The sequence below is a fragment of the Marmota monax genome, unplaced genomic scaffold, assembly GCF_021218885.2.
Source record: "Marmota monax isolate L192 unplaced genomic scaffold, Marmota_monax_Labrador192_F-V1.1 WCK01_AAM20220418_F8-fsc00014, whole genome shotgun sequence".
Lineage (NCBI taxonomy): Eukaryota > Metazoa > Chordata > Mammalia > Rodentia > Sciuridae > Marmota > Marmota monax.
Window position 1 is genome coordinate 26,321,174 of NW_026695222.1, and position 27,638 is coordinate 26,348,811.

Consider the following 27,638-nt stretch of genomic DNA (forward strand, 5'->3'; position numbering starts at 1 on the left):
CTGGCCTGGGAACGCTGGCCGCCCTCCCTTGATGGCTCCTCTGAGGAATGTTCTTGGGCCCAGCCGCCGTTCACAGCCTGCCAGCCTTCAAATGTCCAGCCTTGCAGTTTTCCAAAGAGCAGAGCGGGGGTGCCCTGAGCACGGGGAGGGGGGCTGCGTGGTGCGCAGCGCCCTCCGCTCCCCACGCAGCAAGCTCCCAGCACCCGCCTTCCTGCAGCCAGAGCCCTGCAGTTGCACCCCTGCTCACCTGGCCTCTCCTGCTGTCTCTCTCACCACGCGGCCCACATCCTGCCCTCTGCCAGGAGCACTGGTCCAACCCCCGGCTGCCTTGGCCCCGCACGTCCTTCTGGTGTTCACAGGTCGTCCTCTCACACCCCACACCCGGGGCTGGGCCTCCTTTCCTCTTCCGCACCCGGAGGACCCTCTCCCTGCACTTGATCAGGGTTTTCAGGACTTGCCCCCAGCCTCTGGGCCCAGGGCTCTGCCTCTCTCCCCAGCTCCTAGCAGAGCCCCGAGGGAGAGGACGTCCCGGGTGGCAGGGATGGAGCCTTATTGCTGCTGTGGCAAGTGACCAGCGATTCAATGGGCTCACCACACATGGGTGTGCTCTCCTGCGGCTCTGGAGGGCTGGAGTCTGAAGAGGGTCCCCCTGGTGCCCTGCGCCATGGGCTGGAAGGGCTGGGCGCCTTCTGCGGGCCCTGGGAGAACACGCCTCCAGGCCTTGTCCAGGCAGGACAGGCACCTCCTCCTTAGCTGGGGCTCAGCTGTTGCAGCCCCTTGGCCTCTGCTGTCACGGCCACCTTGGCCGCTCCCTCATGAGGACTTCTGACATGACCCTGGGCCCATCTGGATATCCAGATCTTCTCTCAGCTCAAAATCCTTTAATCCCACCTGAAAACCCTTCCTCCCGTGTAAGATAGCGCACTCGAGGGCCTGAGGCTGGGACGGGGCTTTTTAGGAGCACATTGTGCTGTCCACCTTGTCATCTGAAGCCCACTTTCCTTTCTTTGGTGGCGGGGCCGCTCGGCACGGATGGCCACATCCTTCCACCTGCCTCCCCTAACCCCAGGTGGGCCGTGTTCCCCATGGCTGTCTGCCTGGGCTTGTGCTCCCTACATCAAGAGCCTCCTCACTCCTGGCCTGTGCCGCCTGTCTGTTACACGGGGTCGCGTGCCACTCTGCTGGGCAGGAGAGCAGCACTTCAGGGGGTGGTTCTAGGTGCTGAGGCCGCAGCCCTGGCCCAGCCTCCTGGAGAGACTGTAGATGGTGCCACACTGGACCCTTCCAAGCCCCAGCTTGCACCTGTCCCTGCTGGTGGTGGACTGTGTCCGAGTCCCTGGGGAGTTGCATGGGTGTGGTCAGCATTGTTTGATCATCCCACCCACGGTTATGGCCGGGAACTAGATTCTAACTCCCATTTGGTCACTGGCAGTCTGCACACAAGATGGAACCCCTCCCCACACTGGTCTGCAGAGCCCCAAACCCAAATGGCTGCAGTGGATCCCAGGTCCTGCTCAATCCCTGAGACCCTGGACACTGGGTGACTGGCAGGAGGCATGGTTCCCACAGCTCTGAAGCTGGGCTCTGAGACAGGATGTGGACCATCCCGAGGGACAAGACAGTGGGCACTACACGACCCAGATGGAATCCACGTTTCCTATGGCCTTTTAATTATAGTGGGAGTGCCCAGGGCCAGGGCCTCCTCAGACCCCAGACTTAGCTTGGTTTCCAGGGCCGGTGTCAGGGCTCTCTTCCCTGGAGCCGTGTGTATGCAGTTGGCAGTTCCCCAGAGGTCCTGGTCTGAGGGGTTGCACCTCCTCCCACAGTGGAATCTTTCTCCACCTGGGAGAGGTTGTGGGTGAAGGCCCTTGAGGTCACAGCCTCTAAATAGCCTCTAAGTAGCCAGAAAGCAAAAAAAAAAAAAAGGACTTCCCTCCTACACTCCAGATTCTAAAATACCCACTTTCCACGGGGTGGAACTTTCCAGGGGAGTGGGCCGAGAGGGGCTGGGAACTGCAGTATGATGAGCGGCTCCTCCGCTGCCCCTCCAGGTGGGGTTCAGGCGCTTCACGTCCCCGGGAGAGGTGTCCTCAAGCCTGGCAACAGTGTCCCAGGCTGGCAGTTAAATATTAACACCACCAGTGCCCAGGGTCAGGGAGGGCTCTGGTCGAGCTGGGTCATTTGGAAATGATGCTTATGTTTCCCCTTTTGGGAAACTGTCCAGCCGCTTCCCCACCGATGGCACCATCTCACCTCCCGTGGCCAGTGTGTGGGCCTCGTTCTTCATTTCCTCCCGGATTCTCGGTCGTGTCTGAGCTTTTTATTCAGCCTTCCTGAGGGGGTCAAGTGCTGTCTTGTAGCCGTGATTTACTTTTTCCTAACAGCTCGTGATGTTGAACATCTTTTTGTGTGTCCTGTGGCCATCTGTCCGTCTTCTCTCGAGACGTCTGTTCAAATGGGCCCTCCCGGATTTGGCAGTCAGCGGCACACTAGCTGTACGGTGTGGGCTCTGAATTGCCCTCTTCCTCTCACACTTCTGGAAGGAGGAGTTACAACTGGTGGCCTAGAGATCTTGGTAAAAGAGCAGGGTGCACCCACCTGAGGTGTGAGGACCAGGAGATCTTTTATTCCTCCTTTGACTTCTTTCATGCCTATTCAACTCTTGAAATTCTCCGTTTCTTCTCACACTCATTTGAGCATTTTATCTTTCCCCAGAAACGCACCTGTGACACACCGTGTTTTATAACACCTTTTTCCTGACTCTGTGTTCCCCTTGACTGCAAGTGGATTGACAGGTCCTGTGCAGCAGCTGTGCAGGGCATGCTTGCCTTGGACGGGCCTCGATGTCTTGGCCAATCCCCCAGGGGGCAGTTTCAGCTTTTGTGTCATAAGCAGCGTGACCCTTCTTTGGATTATCTCTCTTGGACTACCCAGGAGTGGCTCAAAACAATTATTTTATTGCTCAGTAATATGGGCAGGGCTCGGCCAGTGGTTCTTCTGCTCTGGTGGTTCCCGTGTGGTCCCTGGGGAGGCTGGACCACCCGCACCTGGGCTTCCTGGCTCCTCTCTCAGCCCCTTCACAGACCCTCATCCTCTGTGGGCTCTACCTTCCCCAGTGCAGTTGGGTTTCCTGACGTGGTGGCTCCCCAGGGGCAAAACCAAGAACTGCCTAGGCCTTCGAGCCCTGCCTAGACCTGGCAGGGCTGGCCCCCAGGTCCTCCAGTCACAGTGGACTTCAGAAGTGGGTGCAGATGCCAAGAGAGCAGCACGGGAGACAGACAGCAGGAAGTGCTGGATGTTAGCCTCCCACAACTGCTAACATCCTTACCTGTTTTGGGGTCAAAGGTGAGGTCTTTGGATGGATATGTGGCGGCTTGCCTGGAGGATCTTGGCGAGCTGCGTAACCTCTGGGCCCAGCTGGAATTCCTGTGGCAGGGAGAGCCCACACCCCGATGGCACACATGTCCTGGGAGCGCTGGCCTCTGGGGCCAGGCGAGCTTCTCTTCTTCCTCCCAGTTGTCTACAAGGACGGCCCTGTCCCCACTTTGCGGAGGAGCAGACTGAGACCCAGATTAGCTGTTCCACCCCTGGATCTGCGCCCCTCAGCACCTGCTCCACCCCATCGTGCGGTGAGACAGCAGGATTCCCAGCTCCCTGCGTCTCTGGGCCCCCAGGAGACAGTGGGCTAAGGAGGCCGCGTGGCTTCTGTACCGGCTTCTGGAGCAGGTTTCCTTTGCTGTGGCTCGGTTCTGCCACGAGTAAGGCCTGCCACTGTGGGCAGGTGGCTTCCCCTCTTCCACCGTCACTGTCCTCTTGTAAAACGGGACCCGTACCCTTACCAGGGTCTGGAGCTGTCAGGGAGAGTCAGGGAGGGGAGTTTGGAAAGCACCTGGGTTTTCAGGAGTGGCGAAAAGGGAAGATCATCTTCCGGTTCCTTGGGGCGCCTTCCCTACCCTCCACTCTCCCTGGGCTGGGTCAGGGAGGCCATTGTATTTAAGGTAAATAAAACTGTCACAAAGGGCCCATTCAGCGCTCTCCTGGTGGTCAGGACGGGCTGCTCGTGGGATGGCGACTGCAGCTGCCCTCTCCCAGCATGCCTGGGCGTGGCAGCTGCCTGGTCCTCCGTGTCTCTCTGTGTCCAGCCTCCCACCCAGCTGCCTGTCTGCAGGCAAAGCCTGTGCTCAGCGCACGTGGCCTGTCTCAGCGAGGCTCCCCTCTCCTGTGCCTTCCGAGGAGGCCTGGCTTCCAGGCGTGCCTGGGACACACTGCACACCATGATTTGGGGCGGGAGTCACCTCGTTCCTGCTGGTTCAGGGGTGAGTCAGCGCCAGCCTGCAGCATCTGGCCTTGGTGTCCTGGCCCATGATGAGAGTGCTCAGTATCGTTTGGCAGGGCGTCCTCTGTGTGAGGCCGAATGCTGTTCCCTCGGTTACCATTCATTGTTTCACTGTCTACCAGGGCCTGTCCAGATATCTGGTCATATTTTCCTACAAATAATGATTTTCCAAAAAAATCACCACCCAGGTTTGTGACTTCTGTGCTAAGGTGTGGATGTTTCCTGTGGGGCGGGAGCCGGCTCAGTGGGGGGGCGTGTTTTGACTTGGACGGTGTCCCTGCTCCCATCTGTGAATTGTCCAGAGTAGCTTACTGGTTCATGGATGGTCTTGGGAACTCTCCAGGGATGGGAAAGTCATCAAGGCACACTGGAGATGAAGACAGCAGGAAATTCTTGTTTGTGAGTTTGAAAGCCACGTGGACATCCGCTGAGCAAGTTCTGAAATAAGGGCCCTGGGAGAAGCAGAAGGAAATGGGTCGTGAAAAGTCGACTCATTATTTTGATTCACTTTGGAGAAGAAAGTCCAACACAGGGTCTTTAAAATCCCACGTGGCTCTAGAAGGACTTCCTTGCTGCTGTAACCTCTCTGTGTCATGGAGAAGGACGGGCCTCTGGCGGATCAGGAGGGCCTCCAGTGTGGCTGGCTGGGGATGACGTGTTGTCTTGTGTGTGGCTGTTTGTTGGTCCTCAGACTAGAGGCCACTGAGCACACTGGCCCATTGTCTTAGTTCATTTGTGTCATTCTGACAAAAATACATGAGACTGGGTCATTCATAAGGAATAGAGATCTATGGTTCACAGTTGGAGGCTGCGAAGTCCCAAGCCAAGACATTGGCAAGGTTGATGCCTGGCCAAGGTCTGTCTGCTCCAAGATGGCGCCTTCTGTGTCCTCCTGTGGTGAAAGGGGGAAGAACAAGAGGGACTCCCACCTCAAGCCTCTACCAAGGGCTAATCCATGTATGGGGGTGGCTTCCTCGTGGCCTAATTGCCTCTGACAGGTCCCACCCCTTAATACTGCCACATTGGGAATTAAGTTTCAACATAGGTTCTGGGAGGGACACTAATATTCAGACCAAGCCAATGATAGAATTCAACACTCTCTGAATCGAGTTCAGGACTTTCTGAATCTGAATTAAACGGTGGGGTTGTAGGGGCATGGGGTGGGGAAAGCCAAGCCCCACCGTACCACAGAGTGTGACTTGACCCAGCCAACTAAACTCTCTGTCTCCAGACTTTTGGAGGGAGAGATGTAAAGAGGGCAAAGAAGAGCAGGATCCCCGCCCCACCTGTCCTGCACCATCACACCTGCCTCCTCCATGTTTGCTTTCTGAGCCTGGTTCTTCATCCCCGTTGGGGCTTCCCTGAGCTGCCTGTTCATTCCCAACCCATTGCTAGTGAGTTCTGAGTTAAAATCATCAGAGACACTGGCTGATACAAAGACTTGTTTCCTGTGCCGTACTTGCTGATGTGCCTGGGGAATGTCTAAGGGACTGTGGCTTCAGCAGAATGGTAATTCAGCTGCCCTTGCACACTTAGAGGTCTCTAGGAATGATGAATGGAGGTGATTGGCAGTTGTTTGTAGGAAGAGGGGACTGGGGCCAACCTGAGACATGTGCCTTATCCAAAGGGGCATGGCTGCTTGGCTCCAGCAGGAGATTTAGTGGCGTGTTTTGTAACAAGCTACACCAGAGCCAAGGTAAAGTCCACAAGCTCTGTCTTCATGTGACATTGCAGGCTTGGGCTTGCAGGCAGCCTGGTTGGGCTCCACCTGCCTGGACCCTGTCCCAGTGGAATAACCCTGGGCAGACAACTCCACCCTCTGAACCTCAATTTGAGATCTGAACAATAGCATTGGCAATATTATCTGCCTTGTAGAGTTGTTGTGAGACTCAGTGACACGATGCTGGTCAGACGTCTCAACTCAGAGCTTGGCACGTGGTAAGAACTCAGTTAAGAGTTGCCACATCCCACATCTTTATGTATGAGCAGAGAAAATTCACCTTAACCCCAAGGAAAGTTAGTTAACTCCAGGGATGATAGAGACTACCAATGCCCTGGGGCAGGGGCCAGACTGGTGGAATAAATTACATTTTATTCATCAGACTGGAGCATGTTCCTGGCCACCTGTGGCCTCTGACTCACTAGACTTCTAGTTGCTACCCACATAGTTGTGCCACTCCAATCCCTGGCACATGGCACATTAGGGGTTCCAGTATTTTAATTGAGTATTGAAGGACCCAAAGTATTAAAACTGAGTCTTTGCAATTAAATGTTCACAAGAGATATTATGAAGACCTTGTAGGCAGAATACATCCACCCATCCACTCATCTAGCTATCCAAACCTGCACCCACCCATCTATCTGCCAATCTACCCACCCACCCACCCCATTCACCCATTCATCCCATTCACCCATTTACCCCATCCACCTTCCTATCTACCCATCCATCCACCATCTTCTGCAGGGTGAATTTCTGCTGCAATAAGTGAGGAATCGTCACTTCCTGCCCCAGGTCTCTCCCAGCCACATGCAGCCTACAGGCCTTGGGTGTCTTGATGACTCTTCTTGCTGGAGCCCCTCCCCCAACACGTGGTGGAACGAGATTTCCTGGTAGCACCTGCGTCCTCTGCATGTGTCTTTTTGTGATTCTTCTGCGTTCCCTTTCCCCACCACGACTCCTGAGAGCTCTCTGTGCCTGGGTCTTGGTCTGCTGAACTCACTTTTGGGAAACAAGTGGCCCCCTCGTGGCTCCCTGTCCCACAGACTCTTTTCTCTGTTGGCTTTGGGGGAACTGAGCGGTGCTGGGCTAACCATGGGCCTGTGTCTCTCCCCCTCTCTCACAGGGAGTCTGACCTCTTCCTGCTCGACAGCCGCACCCTCTGGGCCTCTGAGGAGGGCTGGCTGGTGTTCGACATCACAGCCACCAGCAACCATTGGGTGGTCAACCCAAGACACAACCTGGGCCTGCAGCTCTCCGTGGAGACTCTGGATGGTGAGTCCCTGGCCACCGCCACCACTGGTTCTGGTGCAGCCCGTGCTCTGGGTCAGGATGTCCGAAGCTGTGTGTGTGCTGTTTGCCCCTGGAGCAGGCTTTCCCACCCCTCCCCCAGGACTCAACCCCCAGCCAAAGCAGCCCCTTCCCCTCACAGGGAGCCAGCGAGCTTGGCCACAGGCCTCACGGCTCCGTGGACCCACATCCGTGGGGCGGGGGTGCCTCATGGTAGAGATGCAGAATTAGGGCTGCCCCAGGACTGCTCTGTCAGCACCTCACCTTGGAGTGCTCTGAGGTGAGTCCTGTAATCACAGCGGTCCAAGTGCTTGTGCAGCTTCTCCACCTCGTGACGCACGGCAGCCTGGGCTGGCCCGGGCACCAGAGCACATTCAGTGGCACCCGTGGCCTCTCCCTCTCTAGGCTCCGTAGTATCCTCCTAGTCTCCCCTAAGGGCCTGCAGACATTGCCAAACGTCCTCTGAGGGACAGAATTGCCCCTGGCTAAGGACCATTGCACCTGCCAAAGCATTAGTGCCCTCGCTGTTAGTGGTTCTGAGTCCTCAGTCCTGGAATCCATTGTAGCTGGGCCTCCCGGGCACCTGTCCTCCCTCACAACCCACCTCCTGCGAGAAGGGCAGACAGGAAGAAGAGTGGGGAGCTAGTGGTGGGCCGTGCCATTTCTCCTCCCCACAAATGGTGTTTCTAATTAAGTGGGAGTGGTTTCTGGGCATGTAGCTTTTTCCTTCCACCAGTTTTAAGGAAAAAAAAATGTTTTTTCATTTATTTTGGAACAGGAAATATAGGCCCATGACCTCATAGTCAAACAGTATGGGAGTGTGTGACAGTGAATACTTTCCCTCCAACTTCCTTCCCGCATCTGCTGAGTTCCACTTCCCAGAGGCAGCTGCTGTTTCCCTGTTACTAAGTTCCTTTTCGGAGATGCTGTCTGGGTTTTCAAGAGCTTACACAGAGATTCTACTTTCCTTTTGTTCTTCAAATGATGGTGCAGTGTGTTCTCCATCTGACAGCTTATCTTGGAGATTGATGCTGTTCATCATTAAGAGGTTCCTAGTTCATTGTAAGACTTACGTGACTTTGTAGGGTCCATGTGCTCTTACCTCCCGTCCCTATGTGACTTTGAACAACTTCCCCGACCTGTCAGAGCCTTGGCTTCCTCATCACCACTATGCAGGTGACAAGAATCTGGGCCATGGGGTTGTTTTGGGTTCATATGAGACGAATGTTTAAAATAGTGCCTTAATGTGCATGGGGACTCCCCAGGGTTCTTGTTAAAATGTGGATTCTGAGTTGGCTGGACTGGGTGAAGGTCCTTTTTGGACAGCCCCCAGGGCATGCTGAGGCTGTAGGTCCCCAGATCATACTCTGAGTACGGAGGACTTAGAACATGACCTGACTACAGGACCCACGAAGGAGAGCCATAATTAACAGAGTTGAAGCTGTTATTATTGCCTTTTGGGGTGGATGCCTGGGGTTTTCCAATCTCTTGCTCTTACAAACAGGTAGCCATAGCAAACCCAGGCATGCAGGTCATTTTCCAGTGGAGTGGGTGTAGCTCTAGATGAATTCCTGAAAGTGACATTGGCTGTTGCTGCTGTGATATTGTCAGTTGGCCCCGCTCAGAGGCCGTTCATCTGCACTCCTACCTGTCCATGAGCGAGCCTGCTTCCCCTCCTTCTCTGTCAAGTTCTCGGTCTTGCCCACCCTGGCTAGTCTGATGGAGGAGGGACAGCACCTGGGGTTCCCGTGGCTTTCCTCTCTGGGGAGGCGGAGTATTTATCCGTGTTTCCTCTCTGCACACCCCGTTCTCACCCTCTGCCGTGCGCTGGTCTTTTTTTCCTCTACTTTGGCTCTTGGCCGCTTAAAGCAGCAAATATTTCCCCAGGGTTTGGCTCTTTCTACATCGATGATGCAGGATTTTGCCAGGTGGACCCAGACACCAGAGCTGGTCCAATCACTGTGTCCTTTGTAGTTCCTGGGCTCTGCCCTTTTTCCTTCCTGTCTGGGGCCACCACTGTGGTCTGGAGCTTGGGGAGAAAACTGGCCAGAATCTCGAGGGTGTCTCTTCCTACCTTCTTCTCAGGGACGTGGCAGTAGGATGTGGGGAGCAGGAACAGTTTACAAGACCTATGAGGGTCTGGGTGAGAGGAGGGAGCGCCCTGACCATCCAGAACGCCCCTCTGTTGGGTTTCAGTACCCTCACCAAGGCCACAAGCCATGCCGGGGACCACGGAGCAGAGAACCACACTCTTGCCCTGCTCCCCAGGTCTCTCTGCTGAAGGTACCCCACTCCTCTCTCCATTCTTCATCCCCTTTCCATGTTCCTGAGACTTGAAAGGAGGCTCTAGAAAGAACTGGAGTTTTCCGTTGCCCTGTAACTGAACCCTGCTGGTGGTCATAGTCAGCCCACAGCCCATCTGGGGCACCTGGGAGAAGAAAAGGCCACACACACACACACACACACACACACACACTTTACTATTGCATATGTATAAATATGTCCTTTTGCAGTGCTGGGGATGGAACCTGGGGCCTGGCACAAGCTGGGCAAGTGCTCTACCTCCGAGCCCCACCCCCAGCCCTCATATTTTTAAATGACTGGGGAAAATGGGGGAGAAGAACGCCTGGAGACCTGGGAGGTGACGTGCGCGGTGACGTGCCAGTCTGTTGCCCTTTTGTCCAGGGCCATTCACTTGGGTGCTTTAACAGCAAAGTCGAATGACTGGCACAGAAATGTTGTTTCAAGGAAAAGATTGTAAGTCTGTTCTATGCCAGCCTTTCTCAAACTGTGTCAGTAGGTGTCAGTAGGTGCCCCGGGGGGCACAGGCAGAGGGCTTCACGGTCAGCTAGTGGGAGGAGTGCTAGTTGGAGAGAGTAAACAGGAGGCTCTGCAGGACATATCAGAGCCTTTATTTTGCTTGTGTCCCTTGCAAATCTCTGGACCACAAATTTGGCATGGAGGAATTCCAGACTCACCCGGCAACAGAATCCTCCGAGCCTCCTGTTCCTAAAACGTCCCTGGGAGCCTACGGGGAATGGATGAAAGTAAAGAGGGAGTGGACTTGAGTCCCCTCTTCCAAGTGACTATTCCTCTGGACTTGTGGATGCTGGCTAGCCCTGACCACTTGGCCCAGCGGGTCCTGTGTGCCTGTCTGGCTGGTCCTGGTAGCTCGTGTGGCCCAGGGCTGATTTTTCTCACAGGTGACACTGACCCCGTGATCAGTTCCTCCTGATGTCAGGCCTGTGCTCCCCTCTTTCCTCCAACACCAGATTCCTTCTGTCCCTCTGGCCTCCAGCGTCTGCTCCACCCCACACTGTGGCTGAGGCTTGTCATCTGCTGGGGTAGCACGGTGCAGGGCCCAGAGCTAGGGACTGCCCTGGCTCCAGCCCCAGCCCTGCTGTTTCTAGCCCTGTGACCCAGGGTGAGTCACCGAGTGTCCCTCATCTGGAAAATGGGGCTGATAATAGTTTCCGCCTCCGAGGGTGGTTGTGCAGGATCAGATGAGCTCATGCAAGTGAAGTGCTCAGTTGCTTAACACGTGCTGGCCACAAGCACAAAGGGCATGACACATTGTTTCTGGTGACGCTCCCCGTCACCACGCAGGGGGTGCTGTCATCACCATGCCCACAGCACGGGGGGAGGTCCGAGCACCCGGGAGCCCTCCCGAGCTCCATATTCCCCAGCCCACCATTCCTGGTGGCTTGGTGGCTCTAGATCCTCTCCACAGGCAAGACACTGAGGGCTGGGGACCGGTCCAGGTGCCATGGATGGCACCTGGAGAGGCCAGGAACCTGGAGGGACCCAGACCCCCCATTCCCCAGGGCTTCTTCAAGAACTTGACAGTGGCCTGCCGGGAGCCCTGCTCACAAGGGCTCCAAACCAAACTGGGATTGCACAGGCTTCCTGCCCATGTGGCCCTGGTGGGGTCTTGGGCCAGAGGTGCCCTTCTGAGACCACCCAGGAACCTGTGCTGCTCCCTCTCCTCCCCAGCCGTGGCCCTCCTGTTAGTCACAGCCATGGCCCAGCTGGGCTCCACTCTGGCCAGCAAGCTGACCGCGTGGGAGGGAAGCCTGTAAACCCCCAGGCACCTACGTCTCCTAGGGAGGCAGCTGGGTGGCACGGCCTCATCCCCTGAGGGCAGCATCTTGGGACTGGGGCTGGTTCCCCACCTGTACCATGGCCTGTGCTCCCACATCTGGGCCAGCCATGTTCTGCACCCCCAGTGGGTGCTGGGGATGGGGGCAAGCAGAGCATGACCAATCAGGGCAGGGAGGAGAGGTGGGTGCCCTTGAGCAGAGGGACTCCCATGGACTTTGGGTCCTCCACCAAGGGGTGCAGAAGCCGGGGTGGCTCCTGGGGTCCCCTGGTGTGCCCCTGCCTGCCCCTTCATCTGTTCCTGAGACACAGCATCACTTGTCTGCAGGTGGCCGGCAGGAAGAAGAGGGTGGGCCCTGGGGGTTACTGAGCCCTGGGCGGCTGCACGTCTGTGCCCATGACTGTGAGTTTGATTAGCGTTTCTCTGTGATGGTGGTAGATTTATTTAGTTCTCCCAATAACCCTGCCCATGCAGCCCGGTTGTCACTGCCACGTTGGGCAAAAGAGGAAACCGGGGCTGAGAAAGCCGAGTCCCCTGGCTCCCGGGGTGGACCCAGAACACTGACTCCTGCCCCCTCGCTCTTCCCTGGAATGTGGTCACCAGGGACCAGGCGTGGGTGGGGCTCGAGAGGGCAGTGCCCAGTAGGGTCCGTAAAGTCATCTACACATGCACCCCGCGAATGCTGGGTCCTTCTGGCTGTCCTCACCGTCCTCTTCCCTGGGAAGAAAAGATCCTTTTAAAGAGCCCTCACTAGCGCTGGCTTCCTGGAGGACCGTCTGGGCAGTGTGTGACTTCCCTGAGCTCCTCTCCCATTAAAAAAAAATTAAAAAGTGTTTTTTACGGCCATGTTGATATAAAGATGGATATAATCCTGGCTGAATTAAACATTAAAACATTTTCTTTGATACTAAAAGTTCATGTTTTGTCTTATGTTTTAAGGGTCATTAAAACATTTTCATGGGCCCTCAATGTACATTGGCTTCCGGCCCCGCATGCTGGGATGGGAGCAGCACAGATCTCTCCTCTGCCTCATTTGGTTGTTAGAAACGGCTTCCTGCATCTGACAGCCTCTTGGCCCATGTTGGAATCACATATATTCACTCAACAAACCGCCTAAACAAGTCTTAAGCTTTGGCCGTCACGTGGCTCACGATCTTGCAGAGGGGGCTGTGAATGAGGGGCACTCTGTGGAGGAGAGGGCTGAGGCTGTGCCCATTGTCCTGCGCGCTGTTCGAGGGTTTCCTGCTGCTCTCCTGGGGCCGATTTCCACCTCCAGAGCCCGCTGTGGGTGATGAAGACCTCTGGAAGCACGGGCTCCTTGGTTCCCAAGAAGAGAACTCTGCATCCCGTCCTGGCTCATGGGGTCCCTCCCCGCTCTCCCTGTTCACAGAAGAAGTCACTGGGAGGTGCAGGAGGGTGGCGCCTATCAGCCTCTCTGATGAAGAAGATGATCTGGTGGCCTCGCTTGCCCCCCTCCCTCTTCCTCAGGGACCCCCTTCTGCAGCACCTGCAGGCGCATGCATGCTCTATGGGGCAGAGACATCTTCTCCCCGCCCCACCGCTGCCTCTGGAAGTGGGCACCCTGTGCACAGCCTAGCCTCTGTCCTCTGACGTGGGAGAGCACGTGTCCCGCTCCTTGACCCTGGCAGATGTGCCTGGGTGCAGAGGGGTCCACGGGCCGCGCAGTTCAAGTGTGGTGGTCGGGGAGGACGCGGAGGTGAGCCGCTGGCTCATGGCTGTGCACACCCGCCCTTCAAGCGGCTGCTGACGCCCGCCCCTGAGCAGCTGGCCCCCAGGTGCCTTCGCCTTGTGATTTCTTCACTTCCTGTTTGTCCAAAGCCAGAGAAGGAGCAAAAAAAAAAAAAAAAAGCCCGATGGCCCAGCAGCTGGGGTGGGTCCTTCCAGGGCCGGGTGGGCAGTGGTGGCGAGGACGGAAGTGGGTCACGGGGCCAAGCAGATGTCGCAGTGTTAACTGTGTTCTCACTTGTCACTCGGGCTTTGGTTCATGGAGAGGAGTGGTTGGACTTGAAGTGTTTCCCACCGCTAATGAGGAACACTTTTATGCTGGGGCCTCGGAGGGGCAGCTGGTGGCCTCGGGCCTGGAAAACAAAGGGACCAGAGGAGAGCCAAGACGCTGCCCTCTCTGGGGTGGGCTGTGCCCCCTCTTGTCCTGAGAGGCTCCGGTTGTGCTTCCTGCCTGCTCTCCGGGATCTTTCCCAAGAGCTTGCTGGCTGCCCCGGGTTGGGCCACTGCTCGGCCCATGGGGCTGAGGTGTACCTGCTGGACTCTCCTAGACCCCTGGGTCTGCCTGGCTCAGCTCTCCGTGAGCCTTCCCTCCATGAAACGGCGGATCTTCCTACTGCTGGAGCCTCCGCAGGCACCCCACAGCCAGCCTGGAATCCTTTCTGGATTGGGGGGCCCTGTGCCAATATCCGCCTGGACTCATTGACAGATGGTGCGGGGGTGAAGTGGGTAGCCTCGCGTCAGCTGGACCCTGTGTGAGCTCGTCTCTGCCCCTGAGGAGTGCAGGGGCCCTAGGAAGGTTTCACGCCCATGACCTTGTCCTCCCCTGCTGTGAACGTGGGTCACAAGTCACAATTCTTGTTTTGAACATGCTTAGCACGGTGCCTGGCACTGAGAAAATGCCCAGGAAATGGTTTTTATTTTTGTCAAGGACCAGCAATGTAGAGAACAGACGGTACCCAGAGGGCCCAGACGTGCGTGATAGAACATGGGCGTGTCCCAGCTCAAGACAGGGACAGTTTCCTCCATAGGCTGGAAGCAAATTGGTCAAAGGTTGGTTGGCAGGGAGCTGCCAGTGTTTTTGTGGTGCCCAGGGTGGGCATCAGAGGCTTGGAGGGTCGGGCATCTGCCTGCACAGCAGTGGCCTTTGGTGGGAAAGCAGCCTCTGGTACCCACAATGTGCGCTAACGGTATTCCAATAAAACTTTATTTGAAAAAGCAGGCGGTGGCTGGATGTGACCTGACCCCCTGGGCCAGTCATCAGCGTCAAGCCTGTGCCCTTCTGGCCCACCATCCTGAATGTGCTAGCGTCTTGTCCTGGGGCTCCTCACTCACCCTCGGCAGGAGGGCTGCCTCCGTGTCCCCAAGGACGGAGGAAGGCAGGATCTGGTGGCCAGGGTAAAGGACATTTCTTGATCCCTGTGGCTGCCTTTTAGGAGGAAGACACTTCCAGAATCCTGCAGTCCCCGGCCCCAGAACACGACCCCAGTGAGGCAGGGAAGGGTGGGAGGGAGAGCGGGGCCGGGCGGGGCACGGCGTGTGGTCCACAGCTCACGCACCTCTTTGGATCAGGCCTCTGCACTCAGACTGAGCCACCAGGCGAGGGCCCGGCACATGGCTTCCCTCGTCCCTAAAGACTGGAAATGTGAGACACCTGGAGCGTGCAGAGGCAGAGGGGGACAAGTGTGTGGGAGACAACTCCCGCTCCAGACCAGAAGAAACGAAGGGGCGGTTCCCTCAACGGCCTGTGCCCAGCTGTCTCTGATTATCATCATCAGAACTGGAAGGAGCCCCAAGACCTCACCTGGTGAACGGCTAAGCAATGTGTCCATGCATAGCATGGAACACCCTCGGCCATGCAGAGGACGAACAGGGGCACTCGGGACCATGTGGATGGACCTCAGAGTCGTCATGCAGACTGACGTCAGCCGACACGGGGCTCGGGGAGTCCCAGCATGTGGAATGTCTACAACATGCCACACCAGGGGGAGGCTCTCCACCAGGACTTTTGCCTCCCAGGGGACATGTGACAAGTTCTGAGGCATTCTTGGTTGTCACAGCTGGGGGTGCTGCTGCTGAGCCCCCTGCTATAGTGCCAGGATGGCCCCCCCAGAGCCATCGGGCCTACTGTCCCTGGAGCCCACCCTCTCTGGCTTGTGTCCTCCCTGTCCCCAGGTGAGCCACACCGTCCTCAGGCCTGGCATTTGTCTCAGTGTTCTGCTTTTGTGCCTGTTGCTGCTGTGCCACTCACATGCAGCTGGTCACGTGACGCTGGGCTCAGTTCTCCTGGGCGTGTGCCGAGGAGCTTTGGTGGGTCACGTGGGCATTACACGGTCAGCTTCTGGGGGGAATTGCCGTCCTACCTTCTGTGTCCCTGTCTTTGGTGAAGGTAAGTGAACCACTGCCAGGTGTCTTTCAGCCACACCTGCTGAGGGTCTGCTCCTGACCAGGCCCACCATGGCCTGCACCTACGAGCCCTGTCCTCAGCCACTTAGAAAGGGGCAAGAACGGCCCCAAACATCGGCTTGGACTCCATCACTGGGGGAGGTCATTCATCTTGCTGGCCGGCTCGAATGTGCCGCTGGTTTGACCATGACCTGGTGACATCATGAGAGACCCTGCCTCTCTGTTGCTCCTTCTGCTGGTCAGCTTTGGTTGATCCTGTTCTCCCTGTGGTTGCTAGGTGGTGGCCGATCCTAGGACTCCCTCCATTTCTCTTCCCTCAGTCCTGTTTGTAGAGAGAAAATTACTTCTGAAAGTTAGAGTGGAAAGTTTCCAGAAAAGAAACTTCCAGGGCACTTCTCTTGCATTCACTGACTGAATTGGGTCACATATTAATCCCTGAGCCAATGACTGTACTAGAGGATTAGTGGCCTCTTATTAAACCTCAGTCCCACCCGTGAGGCCAGGTGGAGTCGGCTTATGGCACAGCTGCCTCAGTGAAAAGGGGTTGGTTACCAGGAAAGGGATGGGCAGGGCTTTTGCACATGAGGAGCTCGAGGCCCTGCAGGCGACATGTCCAACCCTTGTAGATCTCCTCTGTCCCCTGACCTGCTGTCGCTCAGCAGACCTTTGGGTCCCTGGCCAGGTTTTCCCACGGTGCTGTGGACTCCATTCCCAGCACTTGGACTTAAGGTGTCTGGAACGGCACCAGGTTTTCAGGTCAGGCATTTTTATTTTGCTCTAAAATCCTTCCAGGGGGGAAGCATAATTCCTAGGGGCTCAGCTTTAATGGTTTCTTTTATAGAATCATTCGAGTTATAGGTGGATGAACTCAAGGAAACCCTGCTTAAGAATGCAGGATAGCCGGCGCTAAGAGGGGTGGAGGCCAGGCCATGGCGGACGGAGAGGGCTTGTTTCTTTAAATATGAGCTGTTAAAAAGCCAAAGTGAACCCCTGGTGCTGATCTGGTCTTGAGAGATTTCCTTGACTCCTGGCCCGTCTGGCAGAGTTAATTCCAGATGTGGATGAGCCAGGGCCCTATGGAGACATTGTTCTTGTGGCCTTGACTCCTCTTCCTGACTTTGGGGCATCCTAGCTTCAGTGGTCAAGAGTCCTCGAGAAGCCGGGCGCAGTGGTGCACACCTGTAATCCCAGAGGCTCAGGAGGCTGAAGCAAGAGGATTGAATGTTCGAGGCCAGCCGCAGCAACTTAGTAAGATTCTGTCTCAATTTAAATAAATAAATAGGAATTAGGGTGTAGCTCAGTGGTAAAGTGCCCCTGGGTTCAATCCCCAGCATCAGAAGAAGCAGAAAAAAGATTCCAGATTCTCAGGCAGCCTGACTTGGGTTCAAGTTCTGCACTGTGGCTCCAAGTTGTGTGTCCCTGGGGGCAGCACTAGGCTTTGTCTTCATCGGATGCTTCTTTCTCCCCTTGGAACTTGTACCCCACCCCAGACCTGACACTAAATACGATTTCCAATGATCTCATCGTTGTCCCAGCCCAGAGACTGACAGTCGGTGCACGGGCTCTGACTCAGGCTGTCAGCAGAGGATGGGACACAGGGATCACTTCCTCCACTGGATGATCCCATCCCCTCCTGCTGGGCTTCTTCCGGAAACTTCCTTTGAGGCACTCCTGTGCAGTCTCTCCGTACGCCCCCACCTCTTTGTGGAAGAGAAAAGGCCCCTGGGCCCAGCTTGTTCTGCCACACGCTGTCCCCAGGCAAGCTCGTGGCCTCTCCTTTAAACCCCTCGCTGGCCCTGCCTGCTGCCCTCGCTGGCATTTGACCGCTCCTCTGAGCTCCGCACGTGCGCTGTGCCCAGAGGTTGGCTTTGAACGCAGGTGGCTGGCCTGAGCCTCCCCAGGCCAAGCGTCTCTCTCTGGCTGGATCCATAGGCACACTCAGACTGGGACCTTTGGCCACCTGCCTGGCTGCTCCCCTCAGGTGTCAAGTAGGGACTCCAGACAACGTCCCCTAACCCAACGACTTCCCTCTCCACTGCCGAGCCCTGCCTTGCTTTCCCCGCCACGGCAAACAGGCGGCCTTCCTTTCTCGGGTCCCGAGGGAGCGTCTTGTCTCTGGTCTCCACATCCTTCGGCACGTTCCGGGAGGTTCCTTTTCAAGACACTCAGAACCTGCCCTTCTCTGCTTGGGACGTCATGTTCTAGTTGAGATGTTTCCACTGGGGAAACTGGGTGAAGGGTACGTGGGACCTCCTGTGGATTTTCCCCAACTTTCAGTGAATCTATACTTACTTAAAAACAAAGAGTGAAAATAAATCCCAGATATGGGTTTAAAAAACGAACCTGGAGAATCCGACCATTTCTTACGGACCACTCAGCGCCCAGGCTGGGCCTTCTTCATCTCTGTCTGGGTGGTTCCTCCACCTTTTCCTCTTCCCCCTGCTCCTGTCCTTGATCTCTGAAGTCCGGTCCCCAGGGACAGACCGAGGTGATCTTATAAGAAGCGGTGTCTCCCACTCAGGGAGTGCCCCGGTGGCCTCCCTGGACTGTGGGAACACAGTTCCACAGCCTAGGTGGCTCAGAACAGCCTGGCTTTGTTCTCTCGCTGCCTGGAAGACCCACATCCGTGACCGGGGTGTCCACAGGGAGATTCCTTCCCAGGCTCCAGGGAGGGATGCTTCCGTGCCCCCCTGCTGAAGGTGCTCCCGGCAACCCCAGCGTCTGGGCCCGTCTCCCTCCCTGGTGCCTCTGCCTCTGCCTTCACCTGGCCTTCCCAGGAGGACAGCCTGTTGGATCAAGGCCCATCTGGCCTAGTTTGGCCTTTTCTTGAATTACATCTTAAACACCCTATTTTCACCCTCTCCTGAGGCTCTGGTGGGACCACTGCTGGACCCAGTGGACAGTCAAGGCAAAAGCTTGCTGCTGCCCACAGGACCGACACCATCAGGGCTCCTGCTGCCCCTGCCCACTACCCCCCCTCTCCTCTGCAGCCCTCACCTGTGGCCCCCCGCCCCCCTCCAGACAGCTGCCTCTGGGCTCCCTCTGTCTGGAGGGGTCTCCTCCTCATGGTCCTCAGCTCTCCGCTCCAGTGGTCCCTCTGCAGTCGTTAGGGCTGTTGGCAGCTGTGCCCACCCTCCTTGGCACAGAACATGAATGGCCCCCTCCAAATTAGGTTGACTATGTGACCCACTTTGGCCATGGAACTGTGAGTGGGACTTAGGTGCCCCTGGCATGGGACCATCTGCCAACTGCAGCCTGCCCCTCCCCTGCCTGTTTTCCTCCACACCTACCAGTCCCACTCAGTACCCAGGGTGTCCCTCGGCCGCCTCCCCCCTGTGCAAAGTCCGGGAGTGGGGGCTTTTCTCTTTTGCTTGTAGCTGCTTCCAGGTTGCTAGGACAGCTCCTGGCCTGGGGTTGGCTGCGGCCAGGACTGGTGGGTGGCAGAACCATGGATGAAGGGCAGAGGAAATGATGTCTGCAGCACCAAGCTGCCCTGTCCCTCCCGGAACCCACCGTCTGTGCGTCTGGCTGCTTCCTCCCTAGGGCAGAGCGTCAACCCCAAGCTGGCGGGCCTGATCGGGCGACACGGGCCCCAGCACAAGCAGCCCTTCATGGTGGCCTTCTTCAAGGCCACCGAAGTCCACCTCCGCAGCGTCCGGTCTACTGGGGGCAAGCAGCGCAGCCAGAACCGCTCCAAGACGCCCAAGAACCAGGAGGCTCTGAGGATGGCCAGTGTGGCAGGTACGTCCAGGGTGGGTCGGCGCAGGGTTTGAGGACCCCAGGGCCCCACAGAGCCCCGACACAGGAACCACTCCAGATCAGTGTGGGAGCTCCACAGGCGGCTCCGGAGCAGACACAGCTGAAGCAGACCCACATCCCTGCCTGCCCAGAGCCTACCAGCTTGATTATTAATAAAGCTAATAAATCAACTTAGAAATGCAAATGAAAAGCATTAGCATAGCACGATGCAGATTGTGCAGATTTGTACTTAGAGAAAACAGTGGCCACACTGATGCCTCGGAAGGGGAGCTAGGAAGACAGGCAGCGGGCGTGGGTGGGAGGGGAAACAGAGGGAGCTGTTGGCTGTATCTTTCACTTATTTCCTAAAATGAAAAATATTGAGAACTTGTGACCAATTTGATTCCTTGAAAAAAAATATGGGTGGAAAGTGTTTTTGTATATTATTTGGTATACTTTTAGGTGTGTTTGAAATGTTTCATTACTCTAAGAAAAAATTTAAAAATAGAGACACCTGTAAAAATAGAGACACCCAGAACCTCTGGAGGCTGAGTCAGGAGAATCGTGAGTTCAAAGCCAGCCTCAGCAAAAGCGAGGTACTAAGCAACTCAGTGAGACCCTGTCTCTAAATAAAATATAAAATAGGGCTGGGGATGTGGCTCAGAGGTCAAGTGCCCCTGAGTTCAATCCCCGCCTCCATAGAGGTAATATCTTCACTGAAAGAAATTCAAAGATTAATGAAAGTACTAAATGTAAGGCATCCCCAAAGGACAATCCTAGGAGTGGCAGCATTCAGATCCTCACTATAGAGCGGGACAGTTTTTAGCACATGAGGTTTTATAGTTCTTGAGGCTCCGAGACTCCAAGGCTTCCTATTTTACAGAGAGATAAACTGGGGCTCAGTTTAAGTTAAGTAACTTGTCCAAAGGCACGGAGTAAGTGGCAGCCCTGGGATTTGAGCCCCAGGAGCAGGCTGGCTGTCCATTACACCGGAACTACATCCTTATTTAGAATTGCCTGGAGATATCTGCCTGTCCTAGATGAGCCTTAGTGTCCCCAATAGTCCTCTTGAGGGGTTTTGATGATTCCCCAGGCATTTGCCAAGTCCATGCCTGAGCCTGTCCTTGTCTGGGGCTTTGGGAACATGGCTGGCTGGCACACGGTCCCTTTCCCCACAGGCTGACTGCACAGTTGGACACTGATGGTGTCTGGTGGCGTAGGTTGCTGGAACCCAGGATGGTACATCTTGATCTTGATTTAGGGAGCCAGAATCCCCTTCCCAGCCCTGTGGTCACCTGTGGTCACCCACCCTCGCCCACCTTATGCTCCCCTGCACGTGGAGGTCCCTGTGCTGGTAGGAGACGCACCTTTATTTCCTCCCAGACTGAAAGGAAAATGTCAATTAACATCTCTAGCAGACGGTTTCCCGGGGACTGTGGTGGTGGCCACCCAGATCCTTGGAGCCCAGGTTATGGCTGGAAAAAAAAACACCAAAAACCTCTAAGCCGCCCTTTCCAGGTGACCTGAGCCAGGGAGAGCAGGTGACCTCTAGCTGGAGAAGGTGGTAATGGACTCTCCCCAGAACCCCCAGAAAGAAGGCAGCCATGACACTTAGACTTCAGCTGGCGGCCGAGCTGGACTTAACTCCCGAGCTGCCAGATGGGCAGTTAGCGTGACCTGGAGCTGCCCTGTGTGGTGGTGTGCACCAGGGCAGTGGGCAGGAGCTTGCTGCTGTCCACATAGCTTTCTCCTCTGCTGGTGGGCTGGGTGTCCCCCTGAGCTCAGCTCCCAGAGCTGGGACCCTGGTGGCTATCAGGAACAGTCTGAGGCACAAACCTGCCCTGGTCAGCAGCTGTGGCAGCTGCGGCCTCTGATCAGACTCTCAGGCCTGGGCTGGTCCATGGAACCACCCAGAAAACTGGGGTGTTTAGAGGTCTCATGGCGAGGCGGCAGCAGCGGCCTCCCAACCCACTTCCCATTGCCAGTGGCCCCTTCCGCCTCACCCAGCCCCTCCTAATGTTCATTTTACTTTCCCAGGGAGAGGTAGCCTGCTGGGCCGAGGGGCACTTTTGAGAGCAGGACTTCCTGACCCCAGTGGGCTTCAGTGGCCCAGATGGCTCAGAGTGTGTGCAGGGTTCTGCTTGGTCTCCATTCATGCCCTTTTTTAGGTTTCTTGAAAGGGTCTGTGATTTGCTAAATCAAAGATCACCTGATCTGTTCCTTCACACCAGGGGCTCCTCCGAGCTGGGCCTTAGGGCTGGGGCTCAGTGGGGAAGCTCTCCAGGCCCGGCAGGAGGCAGGCATCGTTATCACCCTGTGTGAGGAGAGGCCCAGGATGGAGGACAGTGACGTGGGACTCCAGCCCATGCCAGGGGCAGGCAAGGCTTCCCCTGAGAAGTGAGCAGGGGGCGCTGAATGTGGCCAGGCTGTCCCCAGGGTTTGGCCAGGCAGTGGGACCTGCAGCTGCAGGGCCCGTGGCGGAGGCTCCCTGTCACGCTTGAGGCCGTGTGGCTGGGGCAGGTGAGGAGCAGGTGTGGATCCCTCCCCTGCAAGCTGCAGCTCAGGTCTGAAATTCAGCCCAAGAACATGGAGTGGTCTCTCAGAGCTCCACGCTATGTGCAGTGGGGTGGGAGATGGTTCTGGCTGCTCTGAGGATGGCGAGTGCGGGTGGGACACGGGGCTTCAGCCAGAGCCTGGGGGCTTGGCCGAGGCTTTTGCATCCTAGCAGGCTGGAAGTGCTGGCAAGTTCCACCCCAGCAGGCTCTGTCCTGGAGCCCTATCAGAATGAGGGGGGCAGGAAAGAGGCCTCCAGGTCCTGGCCTCCCATACCCGATTCTCCATCAGATCCTCACCAAGTGTCCAGGGACGGAGCCCTCACTCCCCATGGGGCAGCTACTCCACCTGCCACCTCCCTCCTTCCTGTGGATTTCAACTCCCTGGCCTTGTTAAAGCTCTTCTAAAAAAATCCCAGGTCTGGGCCCCACCCCAGACTTCATAAGCCAGTGCCCGCCCGTGCATGGGCGTGCGTGCCGTGTGTCTTGGAGGTGTGCCCATCTCACGTGATGTGACAGGCCAGGAACCCTGCTATGGGGCCACACAAGCTGAATCCTCTCTCGCACGCAGCTCTTGTGTGTGGGTTGGGGACACAGGCTGCAGCCTGCCGCCTGCCATGGAGCTGCTTGCCTGTGAGCCACCCCCAGGGCCCAACGGCTCTTCAGATGGCGTGCTTGGGTGGAGGACCTGGGCCCTCGCCCCACTTGAGCCCAATGCCCTGGTGATCAGCCGCCTCCACCAGACGACCTGTGGGGGCGGCAGCTGGGTCTGCGCACTGGTCGAGACGTGCTGGCTGCTTGGGCAGGGCCTCGTGGAGGTGGAGGCCACCAGGGCAAGTGGCATGTGCTGCCTCCCGCTCTGCTGTGTGGGCAAGTGGGGCAGGACTGGAGAGCCGGGGGCTGGGAGCCTGGCTTGGCTTTTCTGCTACGAAGTCCTTGTGAGACACAGGAGTTCCAGCCACTTTCTCTGGGGCCATTCGGGATCCCAAGAGACCAGAAGTGCAGAGCAGGTGTCTAGGGTCCCTGATGGTAGTGCCAGTGTCTACCCCCACAGCATGTCCACAACCCCCCGTTGGGCCTGGGGTTTGAACAGTGAGTCAAACATCATTGCTTTCAATGTGGTTGGGGAAGTGGCACTTGGGCCTATGGACCCCTCCTCTGCTCCTGGCTGACAATGTTGATCTACCCTGGTGCTGAGCCCTCACGTCAGCTCAGGGTCTTCCTTTACTCTGGACACCATGTACTTGGCAATGTCCCTGGCCCGAGCTGACGTGCTAAGACCTCTTTCTCATTTGGGGCACTTCAGGCAGGCTCCCTGGCCTGTAGGATGCTCCCTGGCCTGTAGGATGCTCCCTGGCCTGTAGGATACTCTCTGGCCTATAGGATGCTCCTCGCCTTCTGCTGCCCCCTAGGCAAGAGCGAGGAGGCTGTGGGTGGAGGGAGCTTCCTGCGACCCCACATTGCCACAGCGAGGGTGCTGACGGAGATTTCTGGGCAGCCAGGGGAAGCTGCCTTTCCAGCTCCCTGGGCCCTTCTCCTAGGATGCCCTGGAGCTCGCCCTTTGTGCTTTAGTGACAGCCTGGCCCCGACCCACTTCTCACTGACCTAGGATTCCTGTGGATGGTGGAGAGCGGGTGTTGGGGGTGGTTCCCTCTTCATCAGACACCCTCGTGGTGTGTCACTGGTTTGAGGGACACAGCCGTGATACTCAGTGGTTAAAAGGTGTGCCTGTGTGCAGTTTTAAATGTCCCTCGGGTGGGCTGGGAGCGTGGACTCCTCTGTGTGAGAGCCCTGGCGAACTGCTGCGAACACTCAGGCAGCTGGCCTGGCGTGGAGGTGCCCACTGGAGCCAGCAGCTGGGAGAGTCCCCGCTGGCCTGCAGGGCTTGCTGTGTGTCTGGGCCTGCACCTCCAGGGCACCCCTGGGGGAACTCAAGCTGATCACACTGTCCTCAGTGGGACGAGCCTGCGCTGGCAGGACCAGTCGGGATGGACTACCTTCAAATTCAGAACCCCACGTCCCGTGCTTGTCAACACTAGAACATGCACTGCCCACAGAACCGAGGGGAGGTTCTGATCCAGGAGCTCAGCAGTGGAATCGCGGCCCCAGCTCTAAGGCTCCCTGCCCTGCCATCTCAGCACCGCTTCATCTCAGGGCCCTGGCTACCCAGGGGCCTCATTGTTCTTTTGTTGCCAGGCAATAGGAGAAAGCAGGGCATCTTCCCATGGGTCTTCCTTAGGATGGAGGGCCCTCTTTGCAGAACCCCCAGGCCCATGGTTTGAGCTAAGCTCCTTCCTGAACAGTGCCTGCCTCTGGTGGCAGGACGTGCTGGCGAGCTCAGGCCTGGGTGTCCCAACCAGTCACTGGGAAAGGGAAGGTTGCCATGAGGGGCCAGTACCAGATCTTTCAGGAGGGCCACACTGGGTCCATCAGAAAGGTGTGGGGACACAAGCACCTGAGTCCTATAACCTGGGTCAGGTAACGCAGCAAGCTCTCCCTCACCTCCTGGGCCTGCCCTGTCCCTCCTCTCAGACGTTCTCCGGGCCACCTTGCCCACTGGGACGCTCATTCTCTGGGCCACCTTGCCCACTGGGACGCTCAGCCCCAAGAGCATGAGAGGGGTGAGTGAGGCTGAGGCTTTGACCCTCCTTTACCTGTGCAGTGTGGACTCGAGGCTTTGGAGATGCAGCAGTGAGACTAGAATACACAGTAGGAACCAGACACAGGACGGAGGACCACGCACTGGAGCCTTCAGGCTGTGAGAAACGGCTAAGGGCAAAGGCCCCCGTAGGAGCAGCCTGTGGCTGATGGTTCAGGGTTCAGAGCCACCCAGGCCTTCCAGGCAAGGGCCGGAGGTGGACATCACTCTGGGTAGATAGAAAGGTGGAGGACAGACAGGTCATGTTTAAGGAGAAAGCACGCCCAGCCGCAGGTGGAAGCGTGTGTTCAGAGCGTGCGTGTGCGTGAGGCGTGCGCAGACTCTGCAGCGGTCCCGAGTGCCCGGGCCTGACCTGAGGCTCACCAACGTACACTTCTGGAAAACCCCAGGGCACTGTGGCTGCTCCCGTGGGAACCGCAGTGGGGTGTGTGCTGGCCATCCGTGGTTTGGCTTCTGTCATCTCTTCCTGGTGCTGTGGGGGACTCTGTTCCAGGTGTTTCTGCACACCTCTTGCCCCCCAGATGGAAGAAAGTCTAGGGATGCTCTGGCCTCACTCCTAGGCCGCACAGTTGAAGCAGACCCCTCTGAGCAGGGCTGTGCAGCCATGTGTGGGGGGGTACGTGTGGGGTTTGACCCCTCGTGGACCCCAGGCACAGGCCAGCATTCCATCAGGGAAGCCAGTGTCCAGAGGGGTCCTGAAGGTGCTCTGGCTGAGATGGTGAGGGAGAGGAGGGGCCGGGCACCCTGTGCGGGCAGCGCCAGGCCAGATCTCCCAGCCACCCTCCGGCTGGAGTGATCATGCTCCCGCTGCACCAGGCGGAGGGACGTGAGCGTGTGTGCTTTCCTCCCTGGGTGCTGCTCCTCCACCTCCTCGGCCACACAGAGAACAGCAGCAGTGACCAGAGGCAGGCCTGCAAGAAGCACGAGCTGTACGTGAGCTTCCGCGACCTGGGCTGGCAGGTAAGGGCCCCGCCGCGCTCCCTGGGGCAGCGCCCCCATGTGCACAGGAGTCACGGACCTCATCCTGCCACTCAGGCTCCGGGTGGCACGTGGCCCAACTGGGGAAGAGGCTGCGGGCCAGGGTCACGGGGACGTCCCATGAAACCCCTAACAGAAATGTGAGCCTCGACCCAGATCCAGGAGCCCCCACACTGTGGACTCTGAGCCTCGTGGCCCTCCCGCCCCTCATTCCCATCCTGTGACGTCTGTTTCTCTGTCACATGGCCGGGCCCTGTGTTAGTGGGCGGGATCCCCTCTGCCCACCCCTCCTCCCCTCCCATGGTTCCACCGGGCTGCTCCCCCTGGAGCCACTGTGGGGGGAAGGGGGCAGGAATGAGGGTCCTGCAGGCCGGCAGGCGTCTACCACAAGTCCTGATGGTCACTCACCCAGCACCTCATGGACACTCGTGAGTGTCCACAGCCCCTGGACCTGCTGTGGGTGCTGAGGTACAGCCAGGAAACTGGTCATGTGTCTGTCCCATGGAGGTCAGTGCACTGTCCCAAGATCACCGGGCAACTCACAATGTTGTTCAGCCCGTGGGGAGCTTGTAGTTCAATGGGAGAGTCCAGATTCTTCCATGGGGACTGTGCCCAGACACCCACAAGGCAAGGTGCATGCAGCCAGTCAGGCACCCTACTGTGAGTCTATCCTTGGGACCAGTGACAGCATCCGTGTTCCAGGGAGTGCTGCAGCAGCATCCACACTCCAGGGGTCACGGCTGGAAGATTCTGTGCCCCCGAGAGTCAGTGAGGGGTGCATGGATTGCTGGACAGTGTTCCTGGGCTTGCAGACCCTGGAGGCCAGCGTGGGGTGTGCTGCTCACGGAGCTGTGTACACAGGTGGTGCACGCTGCTGGACTTCCCCCACAGCGCTGGAGGGTCACTGGCCTCTCCTCCAGGCGGGTACACCCAGGCATGGAGGCTTGGCTTCCAGTGAACTGTAATGTGTCATCACCTGGCAGGGGCAGTCGGTTCCTGACTGGTCCCAACACCAGAGTCCTCTCTGCTGTGCCACCTCCTGTCCAGGAGCATAGCCCTGGCTCTGCCTGCCCTCTGGTGACTCTACTTTTTTCTGCTGGAGCTACAGGCTGCTCTTGTTCCTCCTGCCTCTTCTGGACCCCCCTGTTTGGGGGTGTGGCAGAGCCCTGAGCCCATCTGGCCGTGGCCCACGGGAGGGGGGTGTCCACATGGGAGGCAAGGCCCTGCTACTTAGGTTTTCTGTGTGGTTCTGAAAGTGGCCAGCCACTCCCCAGCCGCTGCCCTCTCCTGCAGGACTGGATCATCGCCCCTGAAGGCTACGCAGCCTACTACTGTGAGGGGGAGTGCGCCTTCCCTCTGAACTCCTACATGAACGCCACCAACCACGCCATCGTGCAGACACTGGTGGGTGCCTCCGGGTGCTGTCCAGGGGGTGGTCAGCTGGGGCTACAGGCTGCGGGACCTCAGGTCTTGCTGTGCTGCCTCCAAGCCGGAGCCTGAGACGCTGTCTGGTGGGCCCTTTGCTCCATAAAAAAAGATACTAAGAATTATATTTTACGACTTCATTGGAGTAAAGATGATCATACGTCTGGATGTGAAGTTCCTTCCTTTGTTCTAACTTTAACAGTAGAACAGGTTCACGAGCTCCCAAAGTCCCAGGTGCTGGTTACCATGCCTAACCAAGAAGTGGGCCTGGGGCTGCCGGTCCGTCAGTCTGGACTGTGCTCTTGGGGTCAGATGTCTGTGCTGTGTTGAGACAGTCTTGTCTGCAGGCTCTCTGCCCACCCCAGCATCTGGCCATCCCTGGGGAGGGGTCAGCTCGAGAGTGTCAGGCCCCTTGATGAGCTCGTGCATTCCCCTCCAGGCCCTGAACGTGGGGAGGCAGTCCTTCCAGGGCCTTTGTTGTATTGAGGGTCTAGAGTATGTAGACCCCGTGCACAGAGCCAGGGGCGCTGCAGGGAATAACCCGGAGGGGGTCCCTGGCCTCTGGCTTCATTGTCTTGTGTGGAAAACAGTTCAGTAAACAGATGGGGAGATTTCAGAGGGGAAGAGCGTACCAGGAAGAGGGCAAAGAGGATTGTGTGGTAGAGAGATCTAGGAAGCCCTGGGCTAGTTCAAGT

General features: G+C 57.2%; 1 protein-coding gene across 2 annotated transcripts in view; it reads left to right on the plus strand.

The window, feature by feature from the left end:
* Positions 1 to 27,638, plus strand: part of Bmp7 (bone morphogenetic protein 7) — a 69,237-nt gene that overhangs the window by 39,457 nt on the left and 2,142 nt on the right. Inside the window, exons 3-6 of one of the 2 annotated variants that reach the window (XM_046433811.2) lie at positions 7,180 to 7,328; positions 19,135 to 19,332; positions 25,424 to 25,500; positions 26,812 to 26,922. In XM_046433811.2, the coding sequence (XP_046289767.1) occupies positions 7,180 to 7,328; positions 19,135 to 19,332; positions 25,424 to 25,500; positions 26,812 to 26,922 (535 nt within the window). The remainder of the gene's footprint in view (positions 1 to 7,179; positions 7,329 to 19,134; positions 19,333 to 25,423; positions 25,501 to 26,811; positions 26,923 to 27,638) is intronic. The other variant, XM_046433812.2, reaches the window with a different exon arrangement.